Raw genomic sequence first — 20,000 nt, 5'->3', positions numbered from 1 at the left:
GTGCGTGCTTCCCCATTGTATTGGGTCACTCACCTGTATTTGATTTTTCATTTACAGATGTTTTCCGACGGTTCCGTGATTTTCCCGGTGTATCGGCTTCGATGTCCATCGGCAGGCAAAATTTCAGCTTTCTCCATCACCCGGAAGGTCCCGATCTTTAATATCGGTCAGTGAGTCAGTGGTGAGAGAGGGCTTCACATATTCCATGATTTTTGCAAAAGTTTTCCCAATGAAGGTTAGTTTCATGTTCTTCGGTATTAGTTGGTGTCCATTAGAGTTCCCACAGAGCCTTTGCGAACAGATGTGCAGTCATTGCCAGCACCCTGACCAAAAACCGAATTATCCAAATTCCTATGTAAATCAGCTTCATCGGATCATCAGGCCTGGTTATTATCATGAAACACTTGGACCAGAAACGTTATCTGGTCGACCCCATCAGGTGCACGCACTACTTGGGGGCAGTTCGTGAAGCCCCACGGTGTCCTTCGTGAAGAGTAGGCGAGTTATCGCCGGCATCCTGGACAGGTTACAAAGTCCTGCCCAAATTTCCTTCTGTCGAACGTCAGACCTGGCCATCCGGTTCGTGAAAGACTTGGGCCAAAAAACGTTCCCTTACCGATTTACCCCCAATGGACGTGGGAATAATATATAATTGTCGCCATTAAAGAAGAAGAAGAAGAAGAAGAAGATTAAGTAGTCATTTTCTGAGTGATGTGCCATACTCTGTTCGAGAGTGTCGGTGCGACCGAAGCAATTTCTTGGCAAGAGTAATACTCAATGTTTTCCCATTGCTTCCCCAGCAGTGGTCAGGGCAATAATTTGAAATTTGTTCAGGGTGCCGGCGATAGCTCACGTCCTCTTCGCGAAAGACACCGTGGGATCTTTAATGTCCACCAACTAATGCTGGCAAACTGGACGACCAGCTTAATGGCAATCCTCAGGACGATGCACACATTGATGTCTCACCTTGCCTGAGGAACACCAGGATGGCAGTTTATAGCTGGGTCAGGATTCGAATCCAGGCTCGACAGCTTCGAGGTGAGTTTATGTACATCTCGGTCATCCTAAATAGTCGGAGTAGGAGAAGGAGTAGGAGAAGTACTGTAGAAGTACTGTAGGAGTACTAGTAGGAGTAGAAGTACTGTAGGAGTAGAAGTACTGTAGGAGTAGGAGTACTAGTAGGAGAATGAGTAGGAGTAGAAGTACTGTAGGAGTACTAGTAGGAGAAGGAGTAGGAGTAGAAGTACTGTAAGAGTAGAAGTACTGTAGGAGTACTAGTAGGAGAAGGAGTAGGAGTAGAAGTACTGTAGGAGTAGGAGTACTAGTAGGAGAATGAGTAGGAGTAGAAGTACTGTAGGAGTAGGAGTATAAGTACTGTAGGAGTACTAGTAGGAGAAGGAGTAAGAGTATAAGTACTGTAGGAGTAGAAGTACTGTAGGAGTAGGAGTACTAGTAGGAGAAGGAGTAGGAGTAGAAGTACTGTAGGAGTACTAGTAGGAGAAGGAGTAGGAGTAGAAGTACTGTAAGAGTAGAAGTACTGTAGGAGTAGAAGTACTGTAGGAGTAGGAGTACTAGTAGGAGAAGGAGTAGGAGTAGAAGTACTGTAGGAGTAGAAGTACTGTAAGAGTAGAAGTACTGTAGGAGTAGGAGTACTAGTAGGAGAATGAGTAGGAGTAGAAGTACTGTAGGAGTAGGAGTATAAGTACTGTAGGAGTACTAGTAGGAGAAGGAGTAAGAGTATAAGTACTGTAGGAGTAGAAGTACTGTAGGAGTAGGAGTACTAGTAGGAGAAGGAGTAGGAGTAGAAGTACTGTAAGAGTAGAAGTACTGTAGGAGTAGGAGTACTAGTAGGAGAATGAGTAGGAGTAGAAGTACTGTAGGAGTAGAAGTACTGTAGGAGTAGGAGTACTAGTAGGAGAAGGAGTAGGAGTATAAGTACTGTAGGAGTACTAGTAGGAGAAGGAGTAGGAGTATAAGTACTGTAGGAGAAGGAGTAGTAGTAGGAGTAGTAAGAGTGGTAGTGGTAGTAGTCGGAATAATCGTGTTTCGATTTGATGAAATTGTGAGTGTATCTCCAAACACGAGAATTCTATTGTCACAATGTGTGGTTGTGTTTCGGAAAATGTAAGATTCTGACTTTCATGACTGTCGACTCTTATTGAAAAACTGTGTGATGAAGGATTTGTGTTGGGGTCCAATTCTGGTGACATGGACCTTTGTCTCGTGATTTCTGGAGGCAGGAAATTGAGGCTCTAATGAGGATTGAAGTAATACCCCCTTCTAACTCAACCTCGTTTCCCCCTCCTCCCACCCTCCCCCCTCTCTTCTGCCAATAATCCTTTCCCCAGCTGGAGGCCCAACTCAAGAGACCTACGTGGGAGAGGACACAAGTTCTTTAACCCTGTACCGCTTGCGTCCGGGTACTAATTATAATGTCAGCGTAGTAGCTGTCTACCCTGCCGGGCCGAGTAGCCCTCTGGCCGGACAAGGACGCACGCGTAAGCCGTGAAACACTCGAACATGGAACACCTCGTACTTTGTTTATTTTTAATACTTTATAACGTTCAGGTTATGATGCCTGGTTTTGTTTGTTTTCCTCTTTTTTTTAACCTTCCATTCTCCCTTGCTCCCCCCCCCCCAATTATAACTATCTTTCTTCTATCCACCATCCACATGTTCCCTACCCCAAATGTCTTTCAGTGTCCCCTGGTGTGACCAACTTGCAGACACTGGACAAGCCTCCGCAGGGTGTCTGCGCTCGGTGGGACGCTTTCCAGGGTGCATACTCGTATCGACTCATTTGGGAGGCGCAAGATGGTGGGTCACGCGGACAAACGTCGTTTGATGATGAAATAAGTACAATCTGTAGTTTTTGGGCATTGTCGAATGCGTTGAAGTGCGTCGAAACATGAGATGTCCGGTTGTCCGTGTATTATTAGGGGATGTCTGCACACAGAGACTTTTACAAGGAACTTTTCGGCCCATCATGGCTGTGCTACACCTGTTTACACCAGACCAAACAAATCTGTCTGGCCACAAAGACTTGGTGTCAATGTGGGTAGGGTGTAGGTGTGAAATGTAAACAAAATAATATTTGAGCTAAAAATATTATGAGCTCACCTGGACTTTAGTCAGGTGAGCTTACGCGATCGAGCAGTGTTTGTAGGTGAGTTGGTGAGTCAGTCAGTCCGTCAACACTTCAGTCATTATGGCTTGAACCAAGCACACGATTTTGAAGAAACTTGGCCACAAGCTTCATACCTGATGCCTATTGAAGGTGTGTTGACCGCATCAAAATATGCGCTCATTATTGGGGTCAACTGGGTTTTTTTGACCTCAGACCCCTCCCCCCCCCACCCAAAAATAGGTATTTGCTCTCTTCTCTGAACTACACACAGAATTTCAATGAAACTTTACCACAACCTTCATCACCCTTCATGTACCAAAGTTTGTTCACACCATTAAGAAATTCAGGGTCTAAGGGGTGTCTGCAGGGGCTTGAGTGACTGTTGCTCATGATGCAGGTGAACTTCAGGACAGGTGGTGCTATTTTTTGTTATTACTTGAAGTATTTTTTGTTTGTTTGGGTGGAAGGAGTGGGACAACGACGAAGGCAAACTCTCTCACAGATATCAGGGATGAGACCCATCCACAACTCCACATACATCACAATCACTACACATGTATACAATCACCCATCTACACGCAAGGTACCTTCATGTCCTGCCAATATCTCTACCCCTCCATCTTCAAAATGTTTCCCGAACCCCTTCATCCTCCCGCTCATCCTACACCTCACTCCAGCCTAAACCTTGACTGCACTCGCTCCAGCCTAACCCCTGACTGCACTCGCTCCAGCTTAACTCCTGACTGCACTCGCTCCAGCCGAACCCCTGACTGCACTCAATCCAGCCTAACCCCTGACTGCACTCACTCCAGCATAACCCCTGACTGCACTTCCTCCAGCCTAACCCCTGACTGCACTCTCTCAAACCTCATCCCTGACTGCACTTGCTCCTGCCGAACTCTTTACTGCACTCGCTCCTGCCGAACTCCTGACTGCACTCACTCCAGCCTAACCCCTGACTGCACTCACTCTAGCCATCCCCCTGACTGCATTCACTGCAGCCTTACCCCTGACTACAGCTGGAGTTGCATGATGAAGTGTCTCTGAACAACATGATGAAACAGGCCAGGGCGACACGACGAACTGCGTGATGGACTCCATGATGAGCTTAACCACTTCCTTGAGTCATGGCCGAGTGATGTGTGTTCCCATTCTCGTTCCCTTCCTGATGTCACTCGATCCTTCCACTTACCTATTAGTGGAACTCCCAGAATTAGTGGACCTCACCACTGCAACTACTTTGTAAATTCACCTACTCACTCCAAACGAGCTACAAGTGGAGGCTGTCAGAGGTTCAGTGAAGATTTTGAAAAGAGTCCTTAGAACGAGGCTATGAGAACGAAGTTTCACAGTTTGGTTCATGAATCATGATCCTTTAGTAAAAAGGAAGTGAAGATTTGGAGTTGTGAGAGAACTTCCTCCCACTCCCTGAAACCCGCAAATGGAGATAACAAGCAACGGGAGACAAAACGTGAAGCAACGAGGTGTGCTCAAAAAGTTCTGCAAACAAGATACGCACAAGGTAGTCCAAAGACATCCCAATTATTTATTTTATTTTTCAGTTTGGGACTCTGTAGGACGAAGTTAGGATGCATTTCTTGAAAGCTTATGACATGGTATTTTATATCACTGATTGCTATTGCAGAAAGTCACTGCTCGAGTTTGCGAGAGCTCAAGGTCTGAAATTGGCATTTAAACAAAATCCTTGTAATTGACATTCTCGATGTGTGCCCCTCCGTGTTTCAGACAGGCATTGATCCTGACTCCAAAGTTCTGTCCAACATTCCTGTAGGTCTCATGTGGCACTGCCTGGAGGTAGTCTGACACCTCCTGCTTCAGATCATCCAGTATGGCAGGGTGGTTGGCATAGACAGAGCCCTTGGCAGTCCCCCAGAACCAGTAGTCCAGAGGGTTCAAGTCTTGTCTATGGGGTGCCCAGTCATGAGCGGAACCCAGGGCAACAAGGTGGTTTCTGAAGAAAGTGATGGTGTCACCAGCTGTATGCGGGGATGCACCATCCTGCATAAAGCAGGTCTTGCTGAGCTGGTTTGGGGTGACCTTTTTGGCCAGATCATGATGGAACTTTTGGAGCATGGACTGGTAGCGCTGACCATTGATCGTCACCGTCCTGCTGTTGTCATTCTCAAACCAGTAAGGCCCTAACATTCCCCATCTGGCATTGAAGGCGCAGAAGCATGTGACCTTAGGCCCTTTCCCGGCAGAACCTCCGGCAGGAGTCGACATAAGATTTAGTCTCATCCCACAGAGCTACCACTTTTGTCTTCTGCTTCAGTCAATGGCATAGTTGAGCTCTGGAGCAAGAAATGCCAGGGAACAAGTACCACGATAACACCACCAAACCCTAAAAAGGAAAACGGTATAGATCAAAAAACAAAGAAATGCCAGGAGGTCAAAGTTGTATCAATCTTTTTGAAACGCCCTTTGCATAATCGTAACCATTCCTTTCATACCCTGAGTCGCGTATGGCTGCTGATGCAGTGTCATTGGCAAAGGGGTACAAATATATAAATATATATATATATATATATATATATATATATATATATATATATATATATATATATATATATATATATATATATATATATATATATCAAGATATCTCAAAACGTTGTGGATGGGTTCTGAAAAAACCTGGTGAATGAGTTAGTTAGGTGACAAGAACAAGCCGATTCGATTATGGTTCAGGTCCGAATCCAGAGATGTGCCACTGATGCAGTGCCCCCTCAGGTATTGGAGTCTGGACGGCGTGTCGGCGATACCTCGGACACCCCACCTACTCTGTGTCGAAAGACACCGTGGGATCTTTAACGCCCAACAGCTAATGTTACAGCAGACAAGACACCTGTCTTTAATGTCCATCCGAGTGACACGCACACTCATGGTTATGATGCTCTGCCTGCGAAACACCGACCAGACAGTTTATCAGGTCGGGTATCGAACCCAAACTATACAGTAAACCTACCACATCTGCACCACCCCGATTACACGAGGAAATTAATAGACCATGGAAAAATCGACACAGGATATGGGATGTGATGAACATGGGATCCCAGCAGCAGAAGCTGTGCCAAACAGGCCACGCAGAGGTACGCGTGTTATTTACACATCAACTCAACTCATATTGACGTCATAATATATTAATTATCATGCTGTACAATATGCACAAGTTGTTCTTATACAAATCATAATCATGAATCATAATTTGTGTAGAATATGTGGGGAAAGATCGCCCCTCCCCCCCCCCAAGTCAAGATACCCCCTTCCTCGGTGTAACCCCAGTCGTGGTGTTGATTAATTATCCGAAACCGCTGCACCAGAGGGCTTTCTGGCTGACTGTATAGTGGGGAATTTCAAACATGAACTGCTCATTATACTGAACAATAGGATAAGTGAGTGTATATGTCAGATTGGGGGGTCGTGAGGGGGGCAGTAGGGGTAGGGTTAGAGTGTTAGACTAATGTGGTGGTCTGTAGACCACCGTTGGCTCCATCCTCCTTTCCTGCGTTGACGAATGTTATGGCTGAACATCTCTAAAATCTGATGTTTAAACATTTTTGGGAACCCTAGCACAGAGAGCACCAGGCATAATCACCTCGGACAGATGTTTGATGGAAATGATGTGCAGGCTCAGCATTCGGTCATTTCGATCAACGGCATGGCCGCCATTGGGGGACAGGCAAGGCCACGTGTGCTGTGAGATTTCAAACACCCTCCCGGAGGAATATCTTGATGTAATGCAGATGCGACAGAGTTCCACCGATGGGGGAGACCGTCTACTCTTTTTATTATTAAATTAGTTGATGTAGCGTCCAGTAATGGAGGGTTTCGTTCCCTGTCCCCTCCGCACCCTCACCCCGCTTACTTTCTGCTGGCAACATGCAGCCGGACGACCTCCAGGGTTGTTTGTGATTGGTCTCATGTGACTAGTAATTAAAAAAAATATATATATATATATATATCAATTTTCCTCCTCTGTTAGCATCGTGTCAAACTATTTAATTACTTTTTTGCTTCCCCCACAAACACATCCTCCACCTCCACGCCGTCCCACCTCGCCCAATCCCCATGGCACGTCTGCTGATGTTTTCACGATGAACAGGATTGTCTTTTCCTCATGCTTCTTCCAGTAACTGTGTTTTATCGTTTTGTTTTGATTTGTTTTTAGTGTGAAGTGGGATTCTTTTATTATTTATTTATTTATTTATTTATTTATTTATTTGCAGTGGACATTATGTTGTGTATGAAAATTCTGAACCTACAGTCAGTTGATAACAATGCTGACTCCTCATCTTGCAACATCCTCAGCTTCTGTACTCTCGCTTTACTCTTTCAGGGAGCGACAGGCAGGAGGAGATGGTGCCAGCAGGTGTGACCCGGCGTTGCTCAACCACCTTGAAGCCAGACACCTTGTACAACGTGCGTGTGTCTGTCCGCCTGGCCAGCGCAGAGGGATCTCCCGTCTCTGTTCCTCACCACACCAGTAAGTCTTTATAAGGATTGCAAATCTGTCATTTCGGTGAATGCGCCAGTCGCCAATACGGATGTGCTTGTTACCTGGAGAAAAATGGTCTCCGTGTGCTTCACATGGCCATCTTTGATGACCAACCTCATCAAACGACCGTCTTGTACCTTTGTTGACCATCTTCATCTCAGAAAAGTATACGGGACCATCTTTGACCACCTTTGACCATCTTCACCATAATGACCATCTTCGCAAGAGCCTGCCGACGATGTCTTGCCACAGGATTGGAAACACAAGTCATTATTATTAGTTATTTTTTTCAGCGCGTGTTGATTGACCGTCTGGACACACTGAGGTTGTGGATCGACTGATGTAGGCCCATGGTCGCAGTTGTGGACCCACTGTTTGAAGATGTTCTGTCCTGAAAAGGGTCGAAACCTCGAAGAACGAATCACAGCTGATAATCCGTTCAGTTGGAAACTCTATCAATTGGTTACAGGTTAATAAAGTTCTTACTTTCGGTAAACAACTACTTCTTGGCTGACAATTAAAACATGATGAGTATGTATAGGGTGTTGTAGACTTTGTATCATTTACAACATTTTGAAAATTTTAACATAAATGCTTAAGGAATGGCCATTACTGTTCGATAAGTAATTCGATGTCTGTGTGTGTGTCTTTGTAAACAGGACCTGCTCCAACGAGGCCCCCGAAACATACGACCACGACACCACTTCCAACGATACCCCCAGCTTGGGAAGGTACATTGTAATACAGCTTGCAGATTTATAACAACTTGCAGGCGCTCCCTTCTCGGCAGGAGTACCCTTCTCGGCCCACCGGCGGTGGACAATATGCTGCAGTACATTCTTGGAAATGCATTTTACAAGTCTTGCCATTTTTGAAAGACATTTTATTGATCACAACATGTCATACTCCATGTCATAAGATGGAGGATGATTATTTGTAATACCAGCTTTCCCACCAAAGGTGGTGCTATTGTCACCACGCGTCACTTTTGGAGTTTCAGTGACATCTGCATTTGCTCCATCATGGTAATATTTCCACAAGTCAGAGTAAAGTTCTCAGCCCAAGCCGTTATTGGTGTCGTTCACCTGTTCCTTATTTCCTCACCTGGTCAGTGTGTAAAGGTGCCAAGGCTGACCTCGTGTTCTTGCTGGACGGCTCGTGGAGCATCGGGGATGATAACTTTGGGAAGGTGCTTTCCTTTTTGAGACGTATTGTTGGTGCATTTGATGCAATCGGACCTCAGGGAATGCAGGTAAAGTTTGTTTGTATTTATTTTGTTCGGGGAACGTTTTTCTCTGTTGCTGCTGCTGTTCCTGTTGTCACTGCTGTTGTGATTGTGGTGGTTGTAATGGTTGTTGCTGTTTCAGGGCATATCAATCCTCTCTCTCTGTCTCTGTCTCTCTCTCTCTCCCCCCCTCTCTCCCGTGGGCTCGCCCCCTCCCCCTCTCTTTCTCTTTCTGCTCGTGCTGATGTTGAATTAAATTCATGATGTTTTTCTTTGGCTGATCCAGTTGCAGGTTCAGTTCCTATAAAATTTACCAGTTCTGGGTTTGGGTTCAGTTTCTAGTCGCACGTGGTCTGTTATTGAGTGATTGTCTCACTTTCATTGAGAAAATACAAGTATTTTGCCAAATTTTCTCAAAACCCTTTCTAAGGGACCATATCCATCCATCGGGACCATACTCTGTGCAGAGCGTTGGTGCTGCTTAAGCAGTCTCCTTGGCTATTGGGCACAATCCTGGACGGGTCGCCACTCCGATACACGATACCAGCAAGCTGGCACTCATTTTGCCGACCTCAGAAGGATGATGGGCAGAGTCTACCCTACCTGGTATTAATTCAACAGCCGAGGTGGATTTGAACTCAGGACCCTAAGATCCCAAGCCCACCACCCTCACCATTAAGCCAACACCAGGCATATATGTATATCAACATACGGATATCAGGTTTTGAGACTATTTTAAGGAGCTATAGTAAACCAGAAGAAGAAAAAGAAGAAGAAGAAGAAGAAGAAGAAGAAGAAGAAGAAGAAGAAGAAGAAGAAGGAGAAGAAGAAGAAGAAGAAGAAGAAGAAATCTCTCCAGGCCACTCTTCTTCCCTTCTTCAAACATCAGGAAACCCCATCAACTCCTTCAATAAGAAAAGGAACCTTGGCAGCCATGCACAAAACCTGCCAGATATCAGACGAAGAGGCAGCAAGCTCTGCTTTTAAATTTCTTTTATAAAATGTCGAGGCTCATATAAAAGCTAACATACAGAACGTACAACAAGGGGAGCAGAAGATGAGGGGTGGGAAAGGGAAGCACGAAACAGTGGGGAACAGAGACATGAGGAGATCTGTAGAAGGGAGTGGGATGAGGGCGGAGTATACAAGGTAAACAAGATGGACACTACAGGGACTTTCAGGAAGGAAAGCAGGGGATGTGAAGGAGGTGGTTTGGAGTGGATTAACAGGGGTAAAAAAGATCATGGGTTTGGATGGGGGAAGATAAAAGATGGTGGTGAACGGCTGTTTTGAATACCTGGAGGGAAGAGCGGGATGGAAGAGAATGTGGGAGTTTGTTCCAAAGGCAGGGAAAAAGAGGAGTGAAATAGTGAAGGTGAGCGGTGATTCTTGATTTTGGTAGTTTTATCAGAAGGGAGTTGCTGGCGGACATTGAGCACCCTGCGGAAATATGGGGGTGGGGGGGGGCACATATCTCAGGCAGAGCAGGAGGGGGTGAGGCCAGGAAGGAGACAATAGAAGACAGAAAGACCACCGACCTGCCTGCGGTGAGAGAGTGAGAGACCCGAAGACAGCCTCACCATGGGAGGTACCAATGACCCTAAATGCTTTGGTTTCCACAGCATGAAGCCGAGAAAGGTGAGTGGCAGGAGCACCAGCCCATAGGGGAGAGCAGTACTCCATCAGGCTGCGGAATCTGTGCCTCACTTTCTCAGTAAACTCTCTAATCATCAATCAAACCTCTTAGGCATCGACTTGCATTACACACCGATATTTTGCTGCATCCAGTGTGCATTTACGTGCAGGAATTTATTAAAATAAATATTTATCTATGTTTTCCATTTACTTATTTAGTTACTGTCATTAATATTAACTTATTCCCACATATATTTATGTTCTGGATGAATTTATGTGGTTCATATGTCTTTATTATTCACTTTAGTGAGCTTGGGATGACCAAAAATTACTCCCAGGAATGCATCCTCAGTTTTTAACATGATGCCAATGGGAAAAACGCTTTCAATTTACACTTTTTCACATAACACTCGACTTTGTGGGAATGCCTACTGAGCATTAACATATAACCTTCCTGGTGTGGTGATTGATTCAAACCAAACTGGCACTCATGGCCAAATGGCTGCTCCACGCTGACGAGGGGCAACAATCCCGAACCACGTGTCCGTGGATGTTTTCTCTCTGGGGTGGACTGGTCTATAAAATTGAGCGTTGGCTGCAGGACAGAATTATCTTCTTGGTATTGCCTGCAGTACAATCCTACTAAGATGTAGCTCGACTCAGCCGGTGCCTCATGCAACTCTGCAACTGTTTAGCCAGGAGAGCCTTTTTTTTAATTTAAATTGTTCCTGGCTACTACCAGACTGTTTTGTGTTCCGCAGACAGCTATGTTAATGAGTGGCTGGAATTTTCTGTTGGTTAGGATGCATGCAACAATTGCTGGCATGGCACTTGCTTCCTGGTACCCACCACAGTAATGTCTGACATATATTTATATGTCAGACCCCATTACTGCTGCAGGCAGCTGAAGGGGTGTATAGCATTGGGATTCTCATGTGTGTACTACGTGTGAACGTCTTTACAGCTGTGGAGGAATTCTGGGAAGGTTTTGAAACAGCAAAGGGCTTACGTTGGGTTGCCTTTCATGGTTGCTTTATTCAGCTTCTTCGGCTGGAAGATCATGGGAGGAGTCACAATATATATATATATATATATATATATATATATATATATATATATATATATATATATATATATAAAAATATATATATATATATATATATATATATATATATATAAAAAAAAAATATATATATATATATATATATATATATATATATATATATATATATATATATATATATATATATATATATACCTATAAAAGGCAAAAGTCTCTCTCTGTCTCTCTGTATGTGTTCTCTGCATAACCACATATTTTAAGTTACCAATTCCAAACTCAGGCTTCAAGTACAACTTTGTGTGGGTGGTAACATCGGCTATGTGGCCGATCTTTCCAAACCAAGAATGTCCATTCCACGAATGTCATGTTTCCACAATATATATATATATATGAATTTTTTCCTTTATAAAAATTTATTTCAGTTTAATGAAAGTCCACACTGCATTTTCTTTTGTAAAATAGTGATCTCATTCTTCCTTTACATTTATATGAAACAGGTGATTTCTACCTGTGTAATGCATTTTCAATATAGGTTTCACTGTACCATCAGGTGTATAAATGCAATGACCCACTCTATTGGTCATATCATGGTAGTTCAGCCAAATGCAGGTTTCCATCAAATCTTTGTGAAAATCAAAGAACTTACTCTTTGCATATCTCGACTACGTATGAGGTGCAGCATTGGTTTGGTCACAGTGCTGGCCTGAAGCCAAGTCAGCATCCCTTCAGATGCATGATATATCCCGCAATGCATTGCACTACCTGCTCATCATGAGGAATGCAATTCACATTCAGATCCAATTCGCGAGGGAATGAATAAACAATAATTTATCGAACTACCTGTGTCAGTTTTAAATGTTGCCCTGTGTGTTTTTGTGCACAGGTCGGGGTCGTCCAGTTCAGCGATGAAGCGCGTACAGAAGTGCTTTTGAATGAACATGCTTCCAAGACGGCGTTACTGACAGCCATAAAGAATATTCGTTACCAAGGAGGGAACACCAAGACCGGTTTGTCTGAAACAGCACGACGCGGTCACTTGCAGAGATGTATCGAAGTATTACTTTGGAGACACCCTGATATGACTTATGGCTAAGGAAGTTGGGAGGTTGAGAACTTGTGTAAAATAACTTGAGAAAAAAAGAAAGGAAGAGAAATGAGTTGGGAAGAATAGGGATGGTAAGGTCTTTTGGTGGATCCAGGAGTTTGGGATGAGCTAGGAGGACAAGGAATAGAAATAGAGAGTTTGGATGTATTGATAGGTGTTGGTAGGATGCAGAGGTGCGGGGCTGAAGGTGTCAGTTGTGGTTAAGCCCCGACTACTGTCAGAGCATATGGGCGCTCGCAACAAGTCCATGACCACTACAAGGCTACAACTAATCCTGGACAGGTCGCCACGCCACCGCAGAGTGTGGAAATTGACCCCACACCAGTGAGCCGAATGTAATCCACTCCACCACCGATTGCACCTCAACCAACACGCCACCACTGATAGTAGTAGACTTCATGCGTGTATCAATGAAAGTTTTGCAATAAATTTGGCAAACGGCACAACAGCTGGACTTTTCAACTGATGGGTCGGGCCAGCTAGATGTGCATTTTCATCGCAGGAATTTAGGCCTTAACTTCCCTTTGAATGGCAATTTTATTTTTTAGATACATGGTCGAGGCTCATGGAAGAGCTCGAGCGGAATGGAAAGGGGAAAGCACCAACAGCAGAGTCGAAGTGAGAATGAGATCAAGGGGGGTTGGAGGGCACATGGGGATGAACAAAGTGCACACAAGCCGAATGAAACGCAGCAGGAAGAGGAAGAGGAAAGTAGGGATGAAACACAACAGGAACAAACCAACTGACAACTAACAAACGAAAAGAGGTGAGAGGAGGAAAAAAAATCATTCATTGGTGAAATGCTGCAGTATTAAAGCAGGTACGCAAGCCAATGTCGCACAGTCAGCCTTGTACGGTGTCACAGTGTGCAGGTGTGCTGTGGAGTGTAAAGTGTGTCATATACGGATAACACCCGTGATGTGTGCAGGTCGAGCGCTGCAACATGCCAAAACAGCCATGTTCGCAGTAGGTGCGGGGGTACGTGCAGGAACACCACGTGTCCTTGTAGTGCTGACAGATGGAAGGTCTCAAGATGAAGTTCAGCGGCTCGCGAAAGAGATCCAACTCAACGGTGGGACAAAGAGCTGTCGCTATCACTTTGGTGTACTGGCTTATCAGTGTGTGTGTGTGTGTGTGTGTGTGTGTGTGTGTGTGTGTGTGTGTGTGTGTGTGTGTGTGTGTGTGTGTGTTTGTGCGTGTACCTTTTTGACGAGATCAATAAAGTTTGTTTGAATTCATAGTCGTTCACATAAGTTGAGGTTCACCATGGCCTTTCCAAGCAGTGTGCCCGTGTGCTTTTGGTGAGTGCAGGTGTGAGCGTGTTTGCGATCGGTGTGGCTGATGGCGACTTCTCTCAGTTGAGCCAGATTGGCAGCCAGCCCAGCAAGCGACACGTCTTCTTGGTGGATGATTATAATGCCTTCCGCAAAATCGAGGACCAGCTGGTCACCTTCGTCTGCGAAACGGCGTCTTCACGTAAGCAGCCCACTCATTCACGGAATTATTCGTCTCAACATCTTCGCAGCACTCATCTTCACAATTGTCACTTTCTTCGTAAACACTTGGCAGTGATCACGACTTTGGTTGTTCATTCGATGCATTGGATCTACGGAGTGTCAAACTGATATCGATGATGTTTCATGATATACTGATCTCTTGCCTCGACAGGTTGTCCCCTTGTATTTCTCAACGGATACACCGTCTCTGGTGAGAATCTCAACACTCTCCCTGCGCACACTTTGAGAATTTTGAACCATTTTTGTTTTCACTGTCTCAGACTCGGGCAGCTTGCCAGGATAAGTTGGCGTGCCCACCTACTAATTCTGGCAGACAGGTCGCCCGGCTTAACGCCTATCCGAGGGATGGTTCACACATTGATGAATCGCTTCGCCTGCGAAACACCGGGATGGCAGTTTATAGCTGCGCCGGGATTCAAACTCAGGCTAGACAGTTTAGAGGGGAGTGTACCTACCTCTCGTGCCTCGGCTATCCCGCCAGGTTGATACCATGACAATGTCAACCTGAGCTCATTGGCGGTAATTTCATGTGATTGGTCAAGATGGGATTTTTAAACCAACTGTTTTTTTCATCATTATCTGGGTGTGGATTTGCCACTGATGTATTTATTGTCCAATTGCATGTTTCATGGTTCACACTGGTGGTCTCACGTTGCCAACCCAGTCGGATGAGGTTTGAACCTGCAGTTGAAATCCTTGGCTGATCAAATTTTGATTTGAAACTGCAGTCTCCAGGCTACACGAGAGGAGCTCAGCCGGTTGAGTCAACCCAGGACATTTGTGTTGAATTATTTAATTAGTACCACATTCAGCCACCACCGACATGTCGACTCACTGCCTCCTGAATTTAGAATGTCTTCGTCTTCTTTTTCATTTTTTTTCGACTTATTTATTTTCCTCCCTGCTACAAGAATTCATCATCCCTATGTCATCTTTGCAGGCTTCAGCTTGATGGAAGCTTTCAGCCTAACTGAGAAGAGGTACTCCGATGTTGCTGGAGTGTCCATGACGCCTGGTTCCTTCAATTCCTTCCCAGCATTTCATCTCCAAGGCGATGCCGTGCTCAAAGTCCCAACCAAGTAAGGAATTTTCACAGCTTCAGGGAGTAAGGAATGGAGTAAAGTCCTAAGTGGGGCTCATTGTTGGTGCTTGAATCAATGATGACACGTAGGCAGTGAGAAACTAGAGCGGCACTCGGTAGAGCACATACTTCGGTCAGCCTGAACAGTTTACATTTTGTGTCCCACTGATAGTCCGGATCCGGATCTGGATCCAGATCTTCACCAGAATCAAATCAAATCGTCCTTGCCACACACCCAACCTGTCCACCAAGTTTTGTCCGAGTATGCCCATAAATCACCTTTTGAGACATCCTGCTCATAGTCAGACAAATAGATGGCCAAACAGGATTGAAAACATAATCTCCATCCACCTTCAGATGGTGGAGGTAACGGATGGTTAAACCAACATGTCAGACCATGCAGTACTATGCAGTACCTTTTGATATGGGTGCGTCATCCTGTGACGGTACATTGGCCAAATTCTCAATTATTGCCTCAACCATTTGGGGCATACCGCGTTATCAACACGCTTTAAACGCTATGGAAATGATGCAGCCAGCAGCCATGTGATGCACATTATGAGCAAATTGCTGAGAGATTGAGTCTTTTTGGGTGAATATGAATATCAATGTAGAATGACCTGGAATAAGTTCATACCGAAGCGGATGGAAGAATTTGAGGCGAAAGGATTTCGAAATTCAGGACTATCGATATTGAAGCCGTGGAGAAGTGAGAGATGTGGGGGCACCAAAGCTACAATCAAAAACAGTTGCTGTGTTGACCAGGAACATCCATCCAAATGGTCTTCCTCCAACGTACACCATATCGTTGATGCTGAGGATTCCACCGAGTTCTTCTCATCTGTCGTTCGCACCATGGCAGGTGCTGGATGATGCTGGAGCACCTGAAGTGGGAATCTCGCTGGATGGTATGCAAATTGCCTGGTTGTCAGTGTCTAACTTTTGTTTCCTTGTTGACAAAGGTGGTTGGAGGGTCTGCTAATATATTGGCAAGTACACATTGGCCTAGAGATACCGAGCTATTTTAACGTCCTCATCTAAATACAGAAGTGTGTCCCCCATACCGCGGACAGTATGCGCTGAGATGCATCACCCTCGATTGGCACCTCATCATGAAGGCAGTTTATCGTCGGATCCAACAGATAGTTAAAAGGTAATGTCGTTTTCTCAATGATGCTGGAATCCTCACTGAAGGACATTTGTAAACGTTGGATAAATCGACGCTCCAGCACATGGGATATGAGCCTAGGATCCCAGCATCATGAGCTCAATGCTCGGGTGGGAATGCCAAATTGGCCAATGCTCAATTTTTGTTTCACATTCTTCCAACTTGCAGATGTAGGTTTCCAAAAAGCAATTCCCTTTCCTTTAACCAGGGGCTAGATATATTCCTGGCCAAGTTCCCTGCTTGGGGTGAGCTGTATATTTAGCACGAGCTGCAGTAAGTAAGAGTGCTGGGGTGTGGATATGGCACAGGTATGATGTGCCAAATGGCCTTCTCCTTCGCCAAAGTTTCTTTGCACTTCAGTCTATGAATATGCACGTAATTTTATTTAGTGACAACAGGACCTCGTTATAATCACGATATAATTATATATAAGTTGTTACATGACATCTTGATCATGTTGCACTGTGATTGGTTATTCTGTTTCTTAGTGGTGTTCATCTTCCTTCCAGATGGATATTATAGGCAATTGAGGATGTTATAACGTTTTCAGGAAAGAGGAAAACACTCACATTCTTTTCGGTGTCGGACTCTGGAGACATCATGGAGGCTGAGTTTAAAGGACCCGCTGTCGATAAGATATTTTACGGAAGCTTCCATAAGGTTTGTGGGCCTGAAAACCAAACTGGATAATGTTGCCTTAATAGTCATCATTGTCACATCAGTACAACCCTCATCTTCATCAATCCCCAAAAATATTCTTTTCATCACCACCATGATTTTCAACACCACCATGATTTTCAACACCACCATGATTTTCATCACCACCATGATTTTTATCACCACCATGATTTTCGACACTACCATGATTTTCATCACCACCATGATTTTCGACACCACCATGATTTTCGACACCACCATGATTTTCATCACCACCATGATTTTCGACACCACCATGATTTTCATCACCACCATGATTTTCATCACCACCATGATTTTCGACACCACCATGATTTTCATCACCACCATGATTTTTGACACCACCATGATTTTCATCACCACCATGATTTTCGACACCGCCATGATTTTCGACACCGCCATGATTTTCGACACCGCCATGATTTTCGACACCGCCATGATTTTCGACACCACCATGATTTTCGACACCACCATGATTTTCATCACCACCATGATTTTCATCACCACCATGATTTTCGACACCACCATGATTTTCGACACCACCATGATTTTTGACACCACCATGACTTTCATCACCACCATGATTTTCATCACCACCATGATTTTCATCACCACCATGATTTTCGACACCACCATGATTTTCGACACCACCATGATTTTCGACACCACCATGATTTTCGACACCACCATGATTTTCGACACCACCATGATTTTCATCACCACCATGATTTTCGACACCACCATGATTTTCATCACCACCATGATTTTCGACACCACCATGATTTTCATCACCACCATGATTTTCGACACCACCATGATTTTCATCACCACCATGATTTTCGACACCACCATGATTTTCGACACCACCATGATTTTCATCACCACCATGATTTTCGACACCTCCATGATTTTCATCACCACCATGATTTTCGACACCACCATGATTTTCATCACCACCATGATTTTCATCACCACCATGATTTTCGACACCTCCATGATTTTCATCACCACCATGATTTTCGACACCACCATGACTTTCATCACCACCATGATTTTCATCACCACCATGATTTTCATCACCACCATAATTTTCATCACCACCATGACTTTCGACACCACCATGATTTTCGACACCACCATGATTTTCATCACCACCATGATTTTCATCACCACCATGATTTTCATCACCACCATGACTTTCGACACCACCATGATTTTCGACATCACCATGATTTTCATCACCACCATGATTTTCGACACCACCATGATTTTCGACACCACCATGATTTTCATCACCACCATGATTTTCATCACCACCATGATTTTCGACACCACCATGATTTTCGACACCACCATGATTTTCATCACCACCATGATTTTCATCACCACCATAATTTTCATCACCACCATGACTTTCGACACCACCATGATTTTCGACACCACCATGATTTTCGACACCACCATGATTTTCGACACCACCATGATTTTCATCACCACCATGATTTTCATCACCACCATGATTTTCATCACCACCATGATTTTCGACACCACCATGATTTTCGACACCACCATGATTTTCATCACCACCATGATTTTCATCACCACCATGATTTTCGATACCACCATGATTTTCGACACCACCATGATTTTCGACACCACCATGATTTTCGACTCCACCATGATTTTCGACACCACCATGATTTTCTACACCACCATGATTTTCATCACCACCATGATTTTCATCACCACCATGATTTTCATCACCACCATGATTTTCGATACCACCATGATTTTCGACACCACCATGATTTTCGACACCACCATGATTTTCGACTCCACCATGATTTTCGACACCACCATGATTTTCATCACCACCATGATTTTCGACACCACCATGATTTTCATCACCACCATGATTTTCGACACCACCATGATTTTCATCATTACCTCCATCATCATTTGCATCATCACCTGCATCATCATTTCCATTTTCACTCCCACCATCATCTTCATCACGTTATCAACACGAGCATTATCTTCATCATCCCGACCATATCATAATGATCATCCATATTATCACCTCGTTATCATCATCTTCATCTCTTTACAATTGTTACCTCCACCGCTAAAATTGCGACCATTGTCTTCACCATCATCACCACTGTCTCCATCACTGGCGTATTCTTCATCATCAGCACATACCTTCATCATTCCCATAATCTTTATCATCAGCACCACCACCACCATAATCATCATCATACCATCATTAGCATTCCCACAACCAGTGTGTTTTTTTTTCAAGTCAATCATTATAAGTATAAACAGTATATATATATATAATATTAGAATCATGATCAATATCACAAGGAGTATACTTATCATCATAATCATCATCATACATCATCATCATACATCATCATAATCAATCATCATTATTAACTATCGTCGAGCAAAATCACCAATTTAATTCTCACCATTGTCATCATCTCAATCATACTCACTATCATTAATGAAATGACAAATGCCATCATAATTTTCACAGCAGGTTCCACAAGTACTATTTTCACACCTGTCAATCAAATCACTGTGCTCGATCCCATCTCAAGCTCGAGCGCTTGTCCCTTCCCCAATCCTCTGCAGGTTCATGTCACTGTCGTTGAGCATGAGGCCCGGCTACACATTGACTGCCAGGCAGCCGGCTCGATTCCCATCGGTCATACAGGGAATGTGAGCACAACTGGAAATGAAGGCTTGGGTCTACTCTTGGGCCAATCGGACCACTCTGCAAGTGTGAGATGCACACCCAAAGGCATTGCACCCAATTAATTTGTTAATTAATTTCGTATGCAGCCTGTGGCTGGCAGCTG

General features: G+C 44.3%; 1 protein-coding gene across 7 annotated transcripts in view; it reads left to right on the top strand.

The window, feature by feature from the left end:
• LOC147009897 (collagen alpha-1(XIV) chain-like) overlaps positions 1-20,000 on the top strand; it is a 165,066-nt gene that overhangs the window by 117,708 nt on the left and 27,358 nt on the right. For all 7 annotated transcript variants that reach the window (XM_085861478.1, XM_085861475.1, XM_085861481.1 and 4 more), the window contains 13 exons: positions 2,349-2,498; positions 2,701-2,817; positions 7,485-7,631; positions 8,303-8,374; positions 8,756-8,895; positions 12,450-12,573; positions 13,600-13,743; positions 13,983-14,147; positions 14,340-14,378; positions 15,129-15,267; positions 16,035-16,177; positions 16,988-17,097; positions 19,774-19,923. In XM_085861478.1, the coding sequence (XP_085717604.1) occupies positions 2,349-2,498; positions 2,701-2,817; positions 7,485-7,631; positions 8,303-8,374; positions 8,756-8,895; positions 12,450-12,573; positions 13,600-13,743; positions 13,983-14,147; positions 14,340-14,378; positions 15,129-15,267; positions 16,035-16,177; positions 16,988-17,097; positions 19,774-19,923 (1,640 nt within the window). The remainder of the gene's footprint in view (positions 1-2,348; positions 2,499-2,700; positions 2,818-7,484; positions 7,632-8,302; positions 8,375-8,755; positions 8,896-12,449; positions 12,574-13,599; positions 13,744-13,982; positions 14,148-14,339; positions 14,379-15,128; positions 15,268-16,034; positions 16,178-16,987; positions 17,098-19,773; positions 19,924-20,000) is intronic.

This window comes from Eptatretus burgeri, chromosome 17, assembly GCF_056783735.1.
Source record: "Eptatretus burgeri isolate ZD-2024b chromosome 17, Ebu_testis_v1, whole genome shotgun sequence".
NCBI classification, from domain to species: Eukaryota; Metazoa; Chordata; class Myxini; order Myxiniformes; family Myxinidae; genus Eptatretus; species Eptatretus burgeri.
The sequence above is the reverse complement of the archived record's forward strand: the minus strand, read 5'-3'. Positions and strand labels throughout refer to the sequence as shown.